This window comes from Aricia agestis, chromosome 6 (genome assembly GCF_905147365.1).
Source record: "Aricia agestis chromosome 6, ilAriAges1.1, whole genome shotgun sequence".
In the NCBI taxonomy this organism is placed as follows: Eukaryota; Metazoa; Arthropoda; class Insecta; order Lepidoptera; family Lycaenidae; genus Aricia; species Aricia agestis.
Genome location: NC_056411.1, coordinates 1,528,248 through 1,547,771, shown reverse-complemented (window position 1 = coordinate 1,547,771; position 19,524 = coordinate 1,528,248). Strand labels below are relative to the sequence as shown.

The 19,524-nt window shown below is 36.2% G+C and overlaps 1 protein-coding gene across 3 annotated transcripts in view; it reads right to left on the bottom strand.

Moving 5' to 3' along the window:
• Positions 1-17,856, bottom strand: part of LOC121727801 (titin homolog) — a 32,989-nt gene extending 15,133 nt beyond the window's left edge. For 2 of the 3 annotated variants that reach the window (XM_042115797.1, XM_042115798.1), the window contains exons 1-18: positions 17,696-17,856; positions 17,450-17,567; positions 16,837-17,012; positions 13,489-13,600; positions 13,141-13,269; positions 12,526-12,642; positions 12,049-12,167; positions 11,409-11,469; positions 9,444-9,498; positions 8,999-9,311; positions 8,602-8,707; positions 7,916-8,021; positions 5,502-5,586; positions 5,065-5,175; positions 4,280-4,464; positions 3,511-3,664; positions 2,856-2,992; positions 1,321-1,422 (exon numbers count right to left, since the gene is read on the bottom strand). In XM_042115797.1, coding sequence (XP_041971731.1) covers positions 1,321-1,422; positions 2,856-2,992; positions 3,511-3,664; positions 4,280-4,464; positions 5,065-5,175; positions 5,502-5,586; positions 7,916-8,021; positions 8,602-8,707; positions 8,999-9,311; positions 9,444-9,498; positions 11,409-11,469; positions 12,049-12,167; positions 12,526-12,642; positions 13,141-13,269; positions 13,489-13,600; positions 16,837-17,012; positions 17,450-17,567; positions 17,696-17,776 — 2,267 coding nt within the window. In that variant the 5' untranslated portion in view covers positions 17,777-17,856. The remainder of the gene's footprint in view (positions 1-1,320; positions 1,423-2,855; positions 2,993-3,510; positions 3,665-4,279; positions 4,465-5,064; positions 5,176-5,501; positions 5,587-7,915; positions 8,022-8,601; positions 8,708-8,998; positions 9,312-9,443; positions 9,499-11,408; positions 11,470-12,048; positions 12,168-12,525; positions 12,643-13,140; positions 13,270-13,488; positions 13,601-16,836; positions 17,013-17,449; positions 17,568-17,695) is intronic. The other variant, XM_042115799.1, reaches the window with a different exon arrangement.
• Between the last annotated feature and the right edge of the window lie 1,668 nt (positions 17,857-19,524).

Here is a 19,524-nt window from a genome sequence, read left to right as displayed (position 1 = left end):
ACGGACAGACGGACAACAAAGTGATCCTATAAGGGTTCCGTTTTTTCCTTTTGAGGTACGGAACCCTAAAAATTAAACTGACAGAAATAAGGACAAAAACTGGGGTAACAGATGTGACATATACGGTTAAGAGGCTAAAGTGGAAGTGGATAGGACATTTTATAAGAAATAGAAAAAACAAATGGGCCAAAGATGTCACTCTATGGTACCCACGAGAAGAAAAAAGAAGACGAGGAAGGCAAAAGAAAAGATGCGAGGATGAGATAAAAGCAATAGCAGGTACAACATTGAGCAGGAAGGCTATGGATAGACAATTGTGGGAGAGTTTAGGGGAGGCCTTTGCCATAAGGCAATCAGATTTAGTTAAGAAAAATTAATGTATAAAGTATATAAATGTTAAAGAAACAAATGTAAGTGTCTGAATAAAGGCTTATTTTTTTTAATTTTATTTAAAGGTAGATTTTGAACATTTTCTGGGATTTTATTGTATAGGCGTATACATTGGCCTTTAAAGGATTTGCTTACTTTGGCTAGTCTGAACATTTGTATTGCTAACTTGTTCTTATTTCTAGTATTTACATTATGATTATCACTTTTCTTTTTGAAAATAATTATGTTCTTTCTAACATATAAGAGATTTTCCAAAATGTATTGAGATGCGACGGTCAGAATTGAAAGTAGCTAAAGTAAACTAATCGCGCGGTCTCTATATCAGTGATTTCACGAATTTTTTTAACAGCATATGCTGCAGAACTAAGCTTATCTGCCAGTTTTGCAATATGTGGACCCCATTGTAACTTACAATCCAGCGTTATGCCTAGGAATACGGTGGTGTCTACTAAATTCATTTTCTCATAATTTAATGTACATTGGTTTGTACTTGCCTAACATTTGGCAAGATAAATTTTAAACATTTTGTTTTATTTGAGTTCAAAAGTAAATTATTAGCATTAAACCAATGTACTATTTTTGAGAGAGCACTATTTACCTCGTCATAATTAAATTGTCACCTCTTCACATTAAAAATTAGTGAAGTGTCTGTCATCAGCAAAAAGTACTATCTCATGCTTATCTTTAACAATATCATTCGATATATTATTTTGCTTTTCCATTATACCGTAACGCTACGGCAAGTTACATATATGCGACTAATGGGCATTGTCATCTGTTTGGTAGTAAAACAAATCCACAAAAAAAACAGCACCGCTACATTAAGCTGGCAATCAGCAGCTTCGGTCTATCTTTTCTTAGTATAATCGGATTATTTCTTTTTCCCGGAGAATCCAGGATCATTTCCAGAATATAACATTAAATATGTACTTACATTTGTTCTCCATTTTTTGTTTCAACTTCTGCTTTTCCATAAACTCACGCTGTCGCCTCTCAATTTCCTTATCCATAAGGGCAGCCTCCTTTTTAAGTCTGAAATGTTAATTAAATAAAATTTAATAAAAGCAATTATTTTTGAAGAAATTATATTGTATCCGTTTTATTACGTCTTTGTCGACATTTAAGTGAACGATTATGAGTCTCGGTCTCTAGTTTAGACAATAAAAGTGACAAGTAAAATACACACTAAAAGCCAAAAATACACATAAAACACAGAAATGGATCTAGTTAGAAACGCCATGTGTATGTACTTCGCGTGCCATCGCGTTCCCAAACGTTGTACAATGTCAATCTTTCGAAAGTCTGTTCTTTAGTCTGCGCTCCACCGTTATCGGAATCGGACGTCAATCGGAATTCTAAAAATGTCTAATTGTGCCGTATTGGGCTGTGGAAATTCGACTAGAAACGTTGGTCTAAATAGTGGATACGTTTCTTATCATCGGTAAGTAATTTTATTATTAAATCATGTGTCCTTTATTTTAAAATCAATTATTTAATGTTAATCGTGGGTGGTTGTAGTTTTTACCATGGAATCTACGTAACTGCGTGTGTACTGCATGATTCATAATACATTGCCGCTTTAGTTAGAAAATTAGAGCCCGTTCTGTTTGTCCGCTATTGAGCGCGCAATGGAAATAAAACAATCGATACTTTCACTCATCGCTTAGTTTCGAGGTACAGTCAATATTCTCATTTTTCTGTCAAATGAAGCAAAGTGTTGTACATATTCTCGATTCTAATTAATCGATATTCGAAACAGACATGAAACAGAGGAATGATAATGTTCGCTTTGGAATATTTTGTGACTCGGTAATTATATTTTATGTAATATGTATTTATGTTCCTGTTTAGTGATTTAGTTTAGAATAATATAATATATTACTATCTGTCCTGGCAAGCACGTACCTTTAGATTTATCATTCCTCTGTATATTAACAATGTGGCAAAAGAGACGGGGCGCGGCGATGCCTTCGAATCGATTCCGCGCGTACGGGTATTCCCATCACTAAAGCGCTCTTGTGACGTCACAGTAGGTATGAAAAAAGTGGCACGCTCGTGTTCATACAAATTGGAGCGACATGGCGGTTCTAACTAGATCCATTTCTGTGACATAAAAGCTACTGCCTGCTACCGCGACTTTGCGGGCCAACTGTAACTATAAATACACTCACGCCTCAGCCTCATGCATCTGTTTCTGCCTCGTCTCCTCAGCGCGTCGCAGCACGGCCGCCCGCTGCGCGCGCGCTGCCTCTTCCGCGCGCCGCCGCTCCTCCGTCTCCGCGACTTTGCGGGCCAGCTCTAACTATAAGTACACTCACGCCTCAGCCTCATGCACCTGTTTCTGCCTCGTCTCCTCAGCGCGTCGCAGTTCGGCCGCCCGCTGCGCGCGCGCCGCCTCTTCCGCGCGCCGCCGCTCCTCCGTCTCCGCGACTTTGCGGGCCAGCTCTAACTATAAGTACACTCACGCCTCAGCCTCATGCAGCTGTTTCTGCCTCGTCTCCTCAGCGCGTCGCAGCTCGGCCGCCCGCTGCGCGCGCGCCGCCTCGTCCGCGCGCCGCCGCTCCTCCGTCTCCGCGACTTTGCGAGCCAGCTCCAACTTTTTCTGGAAATCGGTTGAAGGATAAGTATGATGCGTTAGATATTATGTGGGTTGTAAAGCAAGGACAAAACATTATACCATCAAGAAAATTTATTCCTAGGCAGTTAATGGACCTACGGGCTACGTCATGTGGTTGGCTTTTGTCGATTCGATGTTAGCTGTGACCTGTGGGATGGGTTTGACTTAACGCGACCGAATTAATTAGGTCCGCCATCTGCCTAGGAATCGACTTCTCTGATAGTACAATTTTATAGTCATACAATGTTTCGTCCACGAGACTTCCAGACGTTATTATCTGTATACTCGATACATAATGGATTAGTCTATTAGTCAAAGTGTAAGAACAAACGAGTGCAAACGATTTTTGAGACGGATAAGTTTAGTCTAAAGTAGACGCATATCAAAAATTCACATTAGGCACTGTGCCAAATCACAAGTGCGAATTTTTGTTACTACTCGCCGTAAACAATTTCGACATTGAAACAGCATCCTTCTATAGCCTTCTAGAACCATCTACACACCTTCTCAACCTCCTTAAGCCTCTCCAGTTTGCCGGCGTCGACGTGCGCCATCTTCTCGAGTTTGCCGCGCGCCGCCGCCTCCTGCGCCGCACGCCGCTCGCGCTCCGCCGCCAGCCGCGCCGCGGCCGCCGCCGCCATTTTCTCCTCGCGTTTCCTGCAAATGCCCATATTTAAATGATTTTTTCAAGGCCTACGATACGATACTCATTTTTATAATATCACCTACATTTCCATGCAAGGTTAAGTTTTTTATAAATATGAAGTGTCGTTGCCAACTTTGTAATGACCATGGTAAATCCTCCATTGATTTACCATGGTCATTACAATTGATTGTATTGTAAGAATCGTAGGACAACTACAATTCTTACAATACAATATTGGTAAGTTTGTTAAGAAAAAGCTAATATTGTTATTAAAATGTGTTGATGGTGTTTTAGGTCGTGAAGAGAAAACCTAAAGGTCTTCTAAACATTTATTTACATTATTATTGCACGAATCTCTACATAGCTCTTTTCAATATTTTTTCAATAGACAACTACTACGTTCAAATATGACAAACACTACGTTCGACAGGTCGTGCTTATAACAGTTAAATATATCAATGGCAGATTTATAACGAGGCTTAGCAGGAACCATTGACAGCTATATTCGTGGCTTACCGACGAAAATAAAATATACTGTTCTTTGATAAAGTTACGCCAATTTTCCAGTTGCTTCACACTGAAATAAAGTATTCAGATTTATCATACTTAAGACATTTTCCACTTACTTTTTCTGCATCTCCCGTTTAGCTTCTAGAAGAGCCTCCTTCTTCCTTCTGGCGTCTTCTTTCTCTCTTCTCTGCTCCTCAACCGAGTCCTTCGTTCTGTTGTAGCTCACCTTGGACGCTGAGGCAGTGACGTTGTTCTTTACCGGCTTAGTATAAGCGTTCAACTTTGACGTTGAACTTGATATCTAAAAGACGATTTTAAGTTTATAATAGTGGCACTTCACATGGCTATTGGTATTTGCATTTGGCTATTTGTTTTTTAATTATTGACGTATACACAAACAAGCAAATAAAGGCAAATACGGCCTTCCACACATGGACGTCAAATACCAAACTTTTACTTGAGTTTGTTTACTTGCCAATTGGACTCTTTCGATGTGCGTCAAAAACCGACAAAGGACGGATACGTAACATAGAAACGGATACGTGTATTTGGTATTGGTCATATTTGTCAAATAGGCAAATAAGGCCAATACTTTGTCAAACATACCGTCTACACATGGTGATTGACGAATACATCAAATACGCAAATACAAATAGCCATATGAAGTGCCGCCATAATATCACATATTACATACTTATCTATGCTAATTTTATTATAAGTAAAATTTGAAGCTACTGAATCGATTTCATCATTTACAAGAAAAGAAATTACAAGAAGAAAGAATAAGCAATACTCACGATTCTGTTGCTATTTCAAGTTTGTACTAACGCGATATCGATATGTTCGTGCAATAAACATTACTTCTAATGTAAAAATATTGCTTTTCAGTTGAGCAACTAACCTGTGGTTGTTTGCTGTTGAAAATCATGTTGTTCATGAGACTCAGTTGTTCTGCTGTCAAGATGGCCTTCGATACCTTGTCTGGGGGTGTTTGGTTCTCTGTTTGCTCCTCCTGAATATTAAAAAGAATAAGCAAAATAAAAAAGAAAATACAAAAAAGTAAATTACCTTTATAACTACGTGTCTGCAAGCATAGGGATCAATTATTTATATTTAAAATAACTAATATTCTGTTGTTTTTTACATAAGAGTCAATTTACGCAGAGTCAAGTGAAATTACAATTTGTGCGCAGCGTCGCACTTCACAGTGCTGCCCATTTACAACGTTTTCAATAATAGACATGCACGGCGTATCTAGTGTTTTGGTGTGACTGACCTTTGCAAAAACGTAATGGAAATCAGTATTTATTAGAACCTGTAGAATCAATGTTAACTGACCTTCTTAGCCATGGCTCGTGTTTTGGTTCTCGTCTGCCGCGTCGCCATCTCTTCAAACTGCTGCACTTTCTCTTTCACAGCAGATCTGAAATGCAAGAGCTGGTATTTGAGATTTTTATACTTTTTAGTGTTTACAAAATTCCAATTTCTAACAGAAATTGGAATGTAAATCTGAAAGAGATTTTAAACAATCCAGATACTAACCCTTCGTCTGTGAATGTGAACTAACGGCCGTTCCCAATATTTGATCTATCTCTGGTTTTGCCCTACTAGAGATAGGAATAGCTCATAATTGACATAAAATATATGTCTCTAATGTCTAATGTGAGTTATTCCTATCTCTAGTAAGGCAAAACCAGAGATAGATCAAATATTGGGAACGTCCGTAAAAAATTCATCCTTGTGGTAAAAGGTGACGCCGAGCGGTTTTGTCGGTTAAGATAGGGTCACCACAGATATACATTTTCAAGTTGGCAGACTATCGTACAACTAAATGTATATAGTTTTACAATTTAATTGGCCAACTTTTCGTGTAGTGCACACGATGACGCCAATCGCAGACTTTTAGATTTATATAGCCGCAGACTTTTAGATTTAGTTGGTAAGGCCCACTTGCGCTAGACTGGGTTAACACGCTTAACTCTGAGTTAAATTTTACTTCGAATTTAAATTCACATCATGTCTTGCACCACCAAGAGTTATGAGTTAACCTCGTGTTAATTTTTTAAATTTTTAACCCACTGATGTCGGAGGGTTAAATCAACTAACTCTGGGTTAGTAATATCAAAACTGACCTTTTTCGGTTATGACTTATGTAGTTTGTTGTGTTCAGTAATAGGTACCGGTTTTATTTTGTGTTTAACCATGATAAATGATCAGTGGTTGTTATCTGATGATGATGAAGAAATTATCGAATACATTAATTCGGACTCGTATTACAGAAGGATTGTAGAACGGACCCGATCTGTTTAGGGTCTAGTATTTACTCACAAAGAGACAAAGATTTCCATCGAAGATTTCACCTAGAAAAAGAAACTGTTCTCTTTTTTTTATCATTTTCCGCCTAATTTATTTGCACAAAATATCACAACACGCACAATGCGACATAGAACCACGTGTCATTGCAAATCTGACATAAGGAGATAGTCTTATTTAAAGTACTGTGGAGCGAGAGAGAGAGCAGTACACTTAAATTATTCAGCATTCGCTCTATCATATTTGACTGGGTGTAAAAAGAATGAATGAACATGACATAAGCCCGGGTTAGTTGACACAGGGATAAATTCTTCTGGTGCAATATGTAGTATGAGTTAAAAATTAAAAACGTTAACACTGAGTTATTAAGCCCCGAGTTATTTATTTAACTCGAAGTTTTGGCGCAAGTGGACCTAACTGTATTGCTAGCCTAGCGACGTGCGTGTTAAAATGCGTAAAAAGCACGCTTTAATTGAGGCACTAATAAAACGAAGGCGAAAACAAAGGAGAATATTTTAGGTGCATCCGATACTAAGTGATAGATTAGAATTAGGAAAACATCATACCTTGCATTTCAAACTTTTGACCATGATTTTTGGGGAAATATGATAATTTCCCCATGATTTTTAATTCTATTTCCAGGGAATTTGACCATGATTTTTGGGGAAATATGATAATTAGCATTGACAACCATGCTATAAATATGGAGAAATCTGTATATTTGGCAACACTGTAACCGACTAAGTTGAAAAGTCTGCGGCGGTCGGCGGGCTTGCGTATTATATTATGATAAGCCGCGCTAACAAGCAGTTGGCTGATAGTTGGACAACTTTTTAATTGCGGAAAGGAATCACGGTTCTGATACGACCGGTGTCCAATTATTTAGTTGTACAATTTAGTTGGAGGCAATGTGCAAGCTCTCATAAGCCGCTTTAGTATACTATACTTTAGTTGGCCAACTTGAAATTGTAAATCTGCGGTCGCTCTAACGCTTGGTTAATTCCCGAACGGGTAGAGGCATCACGTAGGATAGTCTCAAAAACATTTAGTTTCAAATTCTGATCAATTTTATAAATAACTAGCTGTCCCGGTGAACTTCGTGTCACTTAAAAACCTTCCCTGGACTTCTACGAATATTTTAAGACTGAAATTAGCCCAATCCGTTCAGCCGTTCTCGAGTTTTGCGCTTAGCAACACATTCAGCGACTCATTTTTATATCGCGGTAAAGCTATTGCATAGCAATTTTTATCAAGTTATGAAATTATAATTCGCATACGTCTAGTCGCACGTACGCAAACGCCGTGACGTCTGATAACGCTGCATCGCTGTGCCGGTCGGAGTGGAGTGTATTGGTTTTCTTTCGTTACCAAATTTTTTGATTCTAAATGATTGAATAGCTATGCAATAGCTTAACAAATTATAAATAGGAAGCACTTACATAGGCTGAGGTTTAGGCGGTTGCTTAGGAGGTGTGCCTGCATGCACCGAGTCATTGTCGTCCGTCAGCAGAGAGTTGTCATCGGTCACGTTAGGTGCTTTGGTGTCTGAAAATTATTTCAAATATTCCATTTTTGCATCATGTTCATGAAAAAAAAAAGGAATAATATCGTAATGCTGGTCCTATCTAAAACCTTTTCATACTATAATGATAAATAGATTCTGATGACCGAGCGGCTGAAAAATGCTAATAGCGACACTCGTGAGTGCTCTTCGCAAAATGCGCTGCCTAGAGTACGCTGGTTTTGTCACTATAATGAAGGGTCCACTGCAATAATGATGAATGTCCTTAGTTGTTAGTTTTAAGATAATTGAGTTTTTAAATTTATAACGGTATAACGAAACGAAACAGTAAAGATTATTTTATAGGAAACGCCTGTGACGTTGAGCGTTTTAGCCGTGTAGCCGAAATATAAAAAACTTATTTATCACGGAACTATAAGTGATATTGCTAATTATGTAAATACATTATAAGGATATTATTTCAAGTGACCGAATGGCATCATTATTGCAGTGGACCCTTTATATTATATAAATACATACATAATTAAAAGTTTAAACTTTCGACTAGAAAATAATCTTTATATTGGCAGTGAATTATTTTAAGACTTGTTGACTCTAACTTACCTTTCTCTATAACAACAGTAGCGTCCATGATGGCCTTTTCTGGTTGTTTCTCAATTACGATGGTCTCGTTGTTGGTCTCCAGTACCATGGTCTCATTCATTTGGACCTAAAACATGATATTTTGTATATTTTATTATACTATAGTAGCACAGATTATTAAATATCACTTATTAGATAAAACAGTCTTCTTAAAAAGTTATTATTATTTTATTACAGCTGCATGTGAAAATTAACCTTATATGCTCAATAATATTATTATTCTATTGCGCTAGCGCAGTGCCACAACTTTGGTCCAACTTGACCGAGGGTAGGGTTGCTTCTTACAATTAAATAAGTTCGTCTTATGGTTATCAGAGTTCATAGCAGATTAACAACATGATAATCACAGTTTACTTACAGCTTTCGGCGTAACAGGAACGTGATTATACACTCCGTTTGGTAGAACCATTGTTGCGTCCAAGTTATTTGAGATGGTCACTGTAGTATTCATATTCTGACTTATAATTTTTGTGGCATCTAAGGTTTCCGACACTGTTTCAACATTTGTATTGCTAGCGTTAACTTTGCCATTTTCCTTGATTTTGTTGGTTTTCTTGGCGGGTAAAAGTGGTGACATGGAAACAGGTGGTTCAGATAATTTCTCCATCTTTGGTGATATTATCGGTTCCAGTTCAGGCTCTGGTTCTACAGGCTTTTCGACTGGCTTTTCTCTGTAATAATAAAAATAATATTTAGAATGATCACTCCATAATATTCAATTATTTAAAGACTAATGTTAGCATTTTGATGTTGCTTTAAGTATGTGAAATATTTTTTTAAAGGCATAGAGTAATGATACTTACGCCGCTTTTTGACCTTTTCTTGTCCGTTTTGGTCTGGGTTTCTCTGCTGGAGAAGCTGTAATAAAATATAGAGAAATTACAGCTATGTTAATAAAGAAAGAGGTAGAGGTAGTTTTAAAGATACATATTAAAGAGCTCCCTCACCGGGAGCATTAGCTTGTAATGTAGCCAGTGGCGTAACTACAACATCCGGGGCCCGTGGCAAATTGATGGAACCCTATCAGTAAAAATCGTCACGGTAATAATAAAACAATGTATAAAAATTTACTGACCTCTTGGGTCGGGGCCACGAAGCTAATACAAAAAGGAGCTGGCCTAAGCAACTGTGCACTGTGATTTCCAACTAGGTCCTGACGTCATCATTGTGGGCGGGGCTTAAGTCAGTACACTTTCAGCGTTTGTCAGGTGCACACGTAACGAGACTCCCAATAAATTGGTGTTTTCTGCGTTTTTAACAAGGAAAGGATGAAGTATTGTGTTTTACAATGTCGAAAACACTCAGACAGACGTTCTGATAATATAAATACCATCACATTTCATTTGGAAATAATTTTAAATGTAATTTAAATATAAAAGTTCTAGAACATTTCAGCTTTCAGCGTTATACAAGTTATTACACAATGTCTCTAAGACAATTTATATCAATATTATGCATTACGTTTCTAAACAATTGAGAACAAAAGTTCACAGATAACGGCTATTTTCTGCCGGCCGCGCCATTTTGAACTTTATTTGTATAGCACTAATGACGAAGTTTGCTTGTGGGTTATACGAAACCGGTTTTTTCGTGTCGTAAATCACGGCTGTTTTTATAAACAATTCAAGATGTTTCGATGAATTGTTGATACAAGGGTCTAATTTAGGGTTCCATCGTGTAGATTATAACAAAATATTGTTTAATTTGTAATCAAAGGGTCAGAAAAATAATTTTCAAAGTTAATACTGTGAAAAGAATATTAAATCAGACTAAAATACTATAATTATGATGGCTTGATAGATAGAAAATTTAACATAGTTGTTAATGTTTTTCACAGAAACATAAAATGTGGGTTGGATGTAAAAATATTACATTATTGGTAAAAAAGGGGCGGGGCTGGGCGCCATTTTTTTTTTTTTTGGATTTTGGATTTCTATTTTTGACAGGTTTTTGCCGAGTATCCAGCGGTTAATTATACTACTTGACACTAGGTGGCTAAACTTTTGAAAGATAATACAGACGTAAATGCGTATAATTTTGCATAAGTTTATTACAATAATCATACTTGAATACTGAAAACCGTTATACACTTAGTCTTAAACACATTTAATAGCTAAAACCGTGATTATATAGCTTTTATTATGATATTACTTATAAACCGCCATCTGTCGTCACTTATGATAACTATTTGAAACGTAAAAAATATCCATGGCCGTAGCACGTCCCATAATATTCAAGACAAAATGACATCTAGTGTAAGATAGTTGAACTACGTAGTGACATCAACATCGACCTAAGCTAGTAGTTTGGCTTTTAGCCGATAGATGAAATATTGAGAAATGGGCGAAGCTTGACACCCCCTCACCCCGCAAATTGTCACGCGTCGTTTCATATGGAAACTTGATTATAACACCTCCTCTTAGTATTAGCTCCGTGGTCGGGGCCCTTTTGGGTCGGGGGCCCGTGGATTTTGCCAGCCCTGCCGGCTGCCACCCTATAGTTACGCCACTGAATGTAACGTTACAAAGTCGAGTATTACATCAGTAAGGGAAGATAACCGAGCATTACAATGCGCACCTTGTATACAATGTGTAATATCTTGATACAACTTGTAACATCAATGCTACGTCATATGTGACAGTGAAGTCAACATGTTATGGAATGCTCAAAGTCGAATCTATAATGTTACATTACATGTGAATGCTCAAAGTGAGGGAGCACCATTATACAATTATTGTTGAGTACTAATGAGCTATGCAACTTTTTACCTGTGACACTCTCTGGTTGTGTTTCTTTATCGTTATTTGCGGTTGAAGAATCCGCCACTGCCTGAAAATGTAAAAAAAAAATATATATATATATATATAATATGATAAGATAAATTGTTTAGTGTAATAATAATCATTTTCCACTGGCCAAATACTACATGGTACCGTCCTTAGGCTTCATTGCTACTTAGAAATAATGTGTTTTTATGATCCAACAGAACCGCTGCGCTTATCGAGGTTAGGCAAACTATTCTATTGGTTATCAAAAATACACTTCTCGCAATGCAGCTCCAGTGGAAATGCACCTTTAGGGTACACTTTCCCAAAAAGATAAAAAGGACTCTGTTACTGAGACTTTGCTTACACCATGCTGTAGGCAAAGTGAAAACAAGACAGTTGTTGTGGATATTTTCCAAAATTATATATATTGTGCATTGAAACATCCACAGTTAGGTGAAATAATGGTTTATTGAAGTGTGTGAAAAATTATCTTACAGTTTGCAATATGGGAAACTTATGTAACAGCAAAAGTCGATGTTGAACTTGTTACCATATTATAGGGAAAAAAATTCAAAAACTAAACAAATCTCTTTATAAAATCCACCACAACAGTAAAAAGCAAATAACAATTAGATCATACCCTCTTAGTTCTAGTCCGCTTGGGTCTTGTTTCGGCCGGTGCGGGCTCTTCAGAGTCTGTGGCTTTTTCTGTACGAGAACTGGCACGGGAGCTCGCTCTAGTAGATCTACTCGATTGACCTGCAATAATACAGATAAGACATAAACTATTAAAACAGTAACTCCATGCTTACGCTAATCTATGTGGCTTTTCAAATGTATCAGCCGATGACAGCAATATAATTAGACATGGTGAAAATATTTTAACTGAGTCATAGGTATAGTACGGAAGCCCTAGAATTTTTTTTTATTACTATCAAGTTATTTTTTTGTGAGTAGCTTCATTTTGATAAGACGAACAACATTTTTATCTGCGAAAAATCTTGAAAATGGTAGCTGTAACTGCGGCAGTCCCTGAGTGTTTTATTTGACACTTTTTTTTGTTTATTTTTAAAATAAATTAAATTGATATACTCCGTGTATATTATATTCTACTTACGTATGGGCTGCTCAACAGTGTCAGTCTGTTTTCTAGTTCTTGTGGTTCGTCTGCTTCTACCAGTCTCTTCTTCGGTATTTTCAGCAGGTTTCTCTTTAGGAGCACCTTTGCGTGGCTCTGAGAATTTTAAAATGAATTCATCAAAATAGAGCCTTCCACCAAAATTTTGATGGTATGCTGGCATGGTATTTAATATACTTATTTCTTAAATGGAGCTACATACAGTGGCATAACTATAGGGTGGCAGGGCTGGCAAAATGCCACGGGCCCTGACCCAAAAGGCAGATTTTTTTAATACGTTGTTTTATTATTAACGTGACGATTTTTACTGATAGGGCAGGGCAAATATCAATTTGCAACAGGCCTCAGATGTTATAGTTACGCCACTGGCTACATAGTACATACTATTAAGTACCAGTAAACTTCTCTGATAGTACAATAAATCCGTGGGCACACAATGCCAATCATAATTAATTCATTACAAAATTGCATAAAATAATTTAAAGAAAAATTTCAGAGAGAAGTATTGAGACAGTTGTTGAGCAGAAATAGCTTAGTAACAAAATCACTTGTCAAGATTAGGTGTTATATTTTTGTTATTATTATATTACTTACTTGGTACTGGTGCCATGGGTGGTGGCATGGTAATTTCATCTCTATTCACCTCCTGCTTGATATCAACATTCAGTGACTCCATATCCATCGGCTCTGGCTCAGGGGGGAGCGAGATTTTCTCTTGTTTGACTGAAAGAGATATAAAATATGTATAAATAATATTTTACATGGTGTTTAACTTATTTTCTTAAAACTGAAGCTGTTGTTGTACTTACCTAAAATGATAGTATATATTATAATATATACATATATATGTATATATTATAATTTAAAACTACCAGGATATATGTTATGATTTTTTTTTAAATCCTAATACTTATTAAGCAAGTTCAAAATATAAATACTTACTCTGTATAAGTGAAGGTTCTGTGTTCTCCTTGTTGTCGTCTTTAGCTTTGTTTCCTTTTGTCTTTGCATTCTCATCCTCCCGTCTAAGTTTCTGGTTTAGATTTACATTGACCTAGGCACAAAGAAGTTATTTATTATTATGAATGCATTCCCTAAAGTTCTACACATCAAATTTTTTGGTAAAAATAAAAAATCCGGTGGTACTCTAAGAAGTAAAAACTGTATTAATTAATGGCATTAATCCTTGGACTGCTACATAAGATGTAATTAACTTTAATAGTCTAAAATGTAAAGATTGATAATTATTATAACCAACTAGCAATATAATTTCTACAATAAAAAAAATACAAAACTGGTAAGTAATGTAACTAAAACTAAATCTATAGTATATATAAAACTCAAAGGTGACTGACTTATTGACATTGTGATCTATCAACGCACAGCCCAAATCACTGGACGGATCGGGCTGAAATTTGGCATGCAGGTAGATGTTATGACGTAGGCATCCGCTAAGAAAGGATTTTGATAAATTCCAACCTCAAGGGGTTCAAATAGGGGATGAAAGTTTGTATATAATAATACTTCTTAACGCGAGCGAAGCCGCGGGCAAAAGCTCGTATTTTATACACTATGTGACATGAACATTATTAATTTATTACATATTATAAAATTGACTACCCACTACCTCAGGACTAATGGACTACCGTTTACCAATAATAATAATAATTTGTGAGGCAATTTACCATTTGCAACTTGACAAACACAACACTTTGATCTAATAGGTGGGACTGATTCTTCACCTGTGCAATAAATATATCATCAAAAATAATAAACTACACTTAAGAGGAAAAAACCGGCCAAGTGCGAGTTGGACTCGCCCATGAAGGGTTCCGCAGCAGCAATATTAGATTTATTTTTATGAAATGAAGAGGTTTTTGATTCATTTTCATATTTCAGTCAATTTAATGAGAGTTAAATTAAGGTTTACCATTTATCCATACTAATATTATAAATGCGAAAGTATGTCTGTCTGTCTGTCTTGCTTTCACGCCAAAACTACTGAACCGATTGCAATGAAATTTTGTATACAGTTATTCTAGTCTGAGAAAGGACATAGGCTACATTTTGATGTGGGAAAATATCTTATTTCCATGAAAATATCGATGAAAATGAATTCGCATTGCGCGTGGCCAGCGCTCATCCCGGGGGTCCTGGGTTCGAGTCCCGCAGGCGGAACAAAAAGTTTTCAATGTTCCTGGGTCTTGGATGTGTATTAAAATAAAATTTCAAAAATCTTAAACATATTTTATGTATAATACTAGCTGTTGCCCGCGACTTCGTCCGCGTGGACTTTAGTTTATAGCGCGCGGTGTCAACAAAATTTATACATAAACTGAAGTCCACGCGGACGAAGTCGCGGGCAACAGCTAGTGACATATAAAAAAACTACTGGCTAGATCTCGTTTGAACCAATTTTCGTTGGTAGTTTTTGTAGTAATGTACCATCGAGGAAGTTGATTCCTATGCAATTGACAGACCAACGTTATTTGGTTGAATATGTCAATTCAATGTTAATTGTGATCTGTCAGCTGGATTTGACGTAACACAACCAAACTCCCCCGATTCGCATAGGAATCAACTTCTCTGATAGCACATCACGTATTTTTTTAGACTTATCATGCCCCTACTTTAGAAGTTAGAGGGGCACACATTTTACCACTTTGGAAGAGTCTCTCTCGCAAACTGTTCAGGTTAGAAGAAAATTATATTAAAAACATCAATATGATTTTTGAAGACCTATCCATAGATACCCCACACGCATAGTTTACATGAAATTTTTTTTTTGTTTCAGTTGTATCTCCCATAGATACAACTGAAATAAATAAATCTTTTTTATTTAATAAAACCCCTAAAATTTTTAATAATTTTTCCATTTTTGTATCTAAATCTTATAGCGGTTCACAGATTACATCTACTTACCAAATTTCAATAGTATAGCTCTTATAGTTTCGGAGAAAAGTGGCTGTGACATACGGACGGACAGACGGACGGACAGACGGACAGACAGACAGACAGACATGACGAATCTATAAGGGTTCCGATTCTTTCCATTTGGCTACGGAACCCTAAAAAAGCCCATAAACATTTAAAATACCCAGACATTTTACCTTCAATGATTATTGAATAACATAATATAAATGCCTGCTTGCCACTTAATATTTAGCTCTTAAAAAATCAGCCAAGTGCGAGTCTGACTCGAACATGAAGGGTTCCATACCGCTATAGAGCAAAAATAGACCAAAAATTGTGTTTTTTGTATGGTATGTCCCTTAAATTTTTATTTTATTTTAATATTGTTATTAATTATTGAAGCAGACATATAATTAAGGCTTTTGTGAAAATATCTAGTGCCTACCTGTTATCATTATTGATATCGAGCAAAAAAGGCCAAAAAAATCACGTTTGTTGTATGAGAGCCACCCCTAAATATTAATTCTATTTTGTTTTCATTATTTGTTGTTATAGCGGCAACAGATATACATGACAATCTATGAAAATTTCAGAATTCTAGCTATAGCAATTCTTTAAATACAGCCTGGAAACAAACGGACGGATGGATAGATGGACAGACCTCGAAGTCTCAGTAATAGGGTCCCGTTTTTACCCTTATGGAACCCTAAAAATGAGCAAAAAGCCAACATACACAGTAAGTCAGTATTTACACCCAGTTCATACGCCATATCCAGTCAGCAAAAGTTTGAAATGTTCCTGATCTAAATAAATTATGTATTTATGCATATAAATTGTGAAACCAAACTGACAGACTTTAAAACAAGTATTTTGGCCAATTTGCATTATATTTCCTATTGGAACAATGTAAACAGGCAGTGAAATGCACTGGAATACTATTCAGTTCAATCCAGCGGGGCTAAAATGGTCACATTTAGCAATTCTTTTCAATCAATTCAGCAAATGAATTGTCAAAACTGTCAAACTGACAAATGTCAAATTAGTACGACTAAGCATCTCCCAGATAGATGCGGCCTGTGGTGGCGGTGGCAGTCGGTTAGATGACTTAAGAGTTCAGACAGTAGGAACGACGACACACGCGGCCACTCTGGGAGACACTTTACAAGACATGAATTGCAAGCAGACCATTTTGCAATTAAAAAAAAAATGAATCATATTATGATTCACTACATGATTCTTCAAAGCAACCATTTTAGCCCCGCTGTGCCCGTTTACACTATTCCAATAACAATCCAGTGCTAGATTACATTGCTGAATTGAAATAAAATAAACAGGCCATTATTAAAAAAAAGATGTTTAAACAAAACAAACAAATACCTGTTTGCTTATCACACTTTGTGCTTTAACTGATGCGCTCCGCTTCTGCCTCTTGTCTTGTTCGGGGCTGAACATATCATCCACTTCGCCTTTGCTCCGTTTCTTAGAACCTCTTTGTGACTTTTCTTTTGCATTACTCTCATTTTTGTTCTCTTTAAGAGCTTGTGTTGTGTCATCTGAAATTGATTTTCATTCATTTGAAACCAGAAAAATCATCTTTACATAGAAAAGGTGAAATAATTTTTATTGTTTACCAAATTCCTAGTTTGGATCTTACATGCACTACTTTATTACTAAGTTTATTATAAAATCCACAGTGTCTCTTTCAAGGTTAATCAGAAATCAGAATTTATAAGATTAAAAAACAGAAAATGTAGTATTTGCAACATAATGTAAATAATGTTGTTTAGTAGGTCATCATGATTTTTATAAAACTCTTGCAATATCCTCACAAATACTTCAAAATACAAACTGTACAAACACTGTACAAAGCTGTAATTAACCTTTTGAGCGCGAAACGATATTCATAGGTTACGATCAACTTTACTGTTTTTGATTTCCAATAATTTACTTTTGTTAGGGTTTAAAACACTTGCAATAATATATTCCTTACCATCATCCTCGTGTATGCTCTGCAGAGTCGTCGTAGCATTTTTTTTCTGTAGTTTCTCTCGCGTCCTTTTATTGTTTAAAATTTCTTCCTCAAACTTATCCAAGCATTGTATCGCTTCCTGTGGACACACAGGACACTTAATTAGGATATTTCACTGAATTATTTCACTGTAAATCACTGGAGTAAACTTTTCAATTCTACACTAAAATCATCACCAGCAAAATAGTATTGTATTACGCTTATTACCTCAAGATCTTCGTTAAACTTTTTAGTATATTTATTGGAAAGATCACTGATTTTACATAACAATTCATTGAAAATTGACATCGTTTCTAAAACTCTTGTTTTTCTCTAATTTCTAGGACTTCGCGACACGCCATTAAAATTTTGAAGACCGTTTATTTTTGAATTCTACTCGCCAACATTTGGAAGAAACATGACAGATTGCTAAAGTGGCCCATTCACGGTCCTGCATTGCAGTCCGCCGTGTAGGACTGCGAAATGACGTAGTGCACACATTATCCTGCTTTGCCGTCCATCTAGGGATGTGATATACTTGCAAAATTCAATATCAGGGCTTCTAAGTACGAATAGGTAACGAAACGAAGCATATAGGCATGCTTTACGTGGAAAATTAAGATGGTTTTGTTAGAGTAGAACCTTCTCAAGTGTAATTTGAGGGAGAAACAATCGTTTTTTTTAAATGACGCGTCATCCGCACTGAATCAGTAAAAAGTATTTTTTTATTTACACGATTTTACTCCTTATTTCTATACATATACAAATTGAAGTGCTATGTAAGTATTTTCAGGGAGCCTTAGTGATTCAAGAGGAAGGTTTATAAGTATAATAACATTAATTAAATAGTGGAGAAATACTGTTATTGTTGGGGTTTCTAATGTCGTAAATAATTACATTTTTTCCGCTTACATTGCAAACGCAGGCTGAACCCTACGAGTTTATCAAAATAGGTAATGTACCAAATATTGTACTATCAGAGAAGTTGATTCCTATGCAAATCGAGGACCTAAGTAGTTTGGTTGCGTTACGTCAAACCCAGCTGACAGATCACAATTAACATTGAATTGACATATTCGGCCAAATAACGTTGGTCTGTTAATTGCATAGGATTATTCGACCAAATAACGTTGGTCTGTTAATTGCTCTTATGGATATCCCACTGTGGGATTATGTGCGTGGCGGCCAAAGGAAAATCTTCCGACCGAGCGAGGTGTTATGCCCGGTCAGGCCGAAGCCCACGTGATACACTTGGATGTGTATTAATTAAAATAATATTTCAAAAATCTTTAATATATTTTATGTATAATATTATAAAAAAATCCAGAACAATATTGATGCAATGAACATTTTAGTTCTAATACGATTCAACAGATGGCGTTTTATTTTTTACTTCATTGTAACATAGAACTAATCATATTTATTAGTTATTATGTTTTTGTTTATAGTTTTTAATACGTTAGAATATTATGTTTAATATTATTATCACTTGGTATAATAATAATCAATCTATCTTATCTTATAGAACTCCTACTGCATTTCTAATATATGTGACAGCAGAAGGCGCTCTAAAATCAGGAGTTCGAGTGTACCGTGTTGGCCTATATTCCAACCAGAAAATATTATATCAATGCAATCAACATTTTAATTCTAATATATGAAAACAGATGGCGTTTTTTTACTTCATTATTGTAACAGAACTAATCATACCTACTTTATTATATATTGTTTTTATTATTCATAACTAGCTGTTGCCCGCGACTTCGTCCGCGTGGACTTTAGTTTATAGTACTTTATAGCGCGCGGTGTCAACAAAATTTGTGTCAAATTTAAAAACTTTTTAAAACCCTGGTAAGTGGTACCCCTCTTAGGGCCGCGCTACACCGGAATGGCAGCGCTGAAAGTGCTCGCCTCGCCGCTGCCATTCCAGTGTAGCGCGGCCTTTAATTAATCAAAATACCCAAAACTAGGTGTGCAGTGTGCACATAATCTATACTAATATTATAAAAAAAAACTAGGCCTTTACATCCGTTGTGGATGATTTATACAGTATTTTT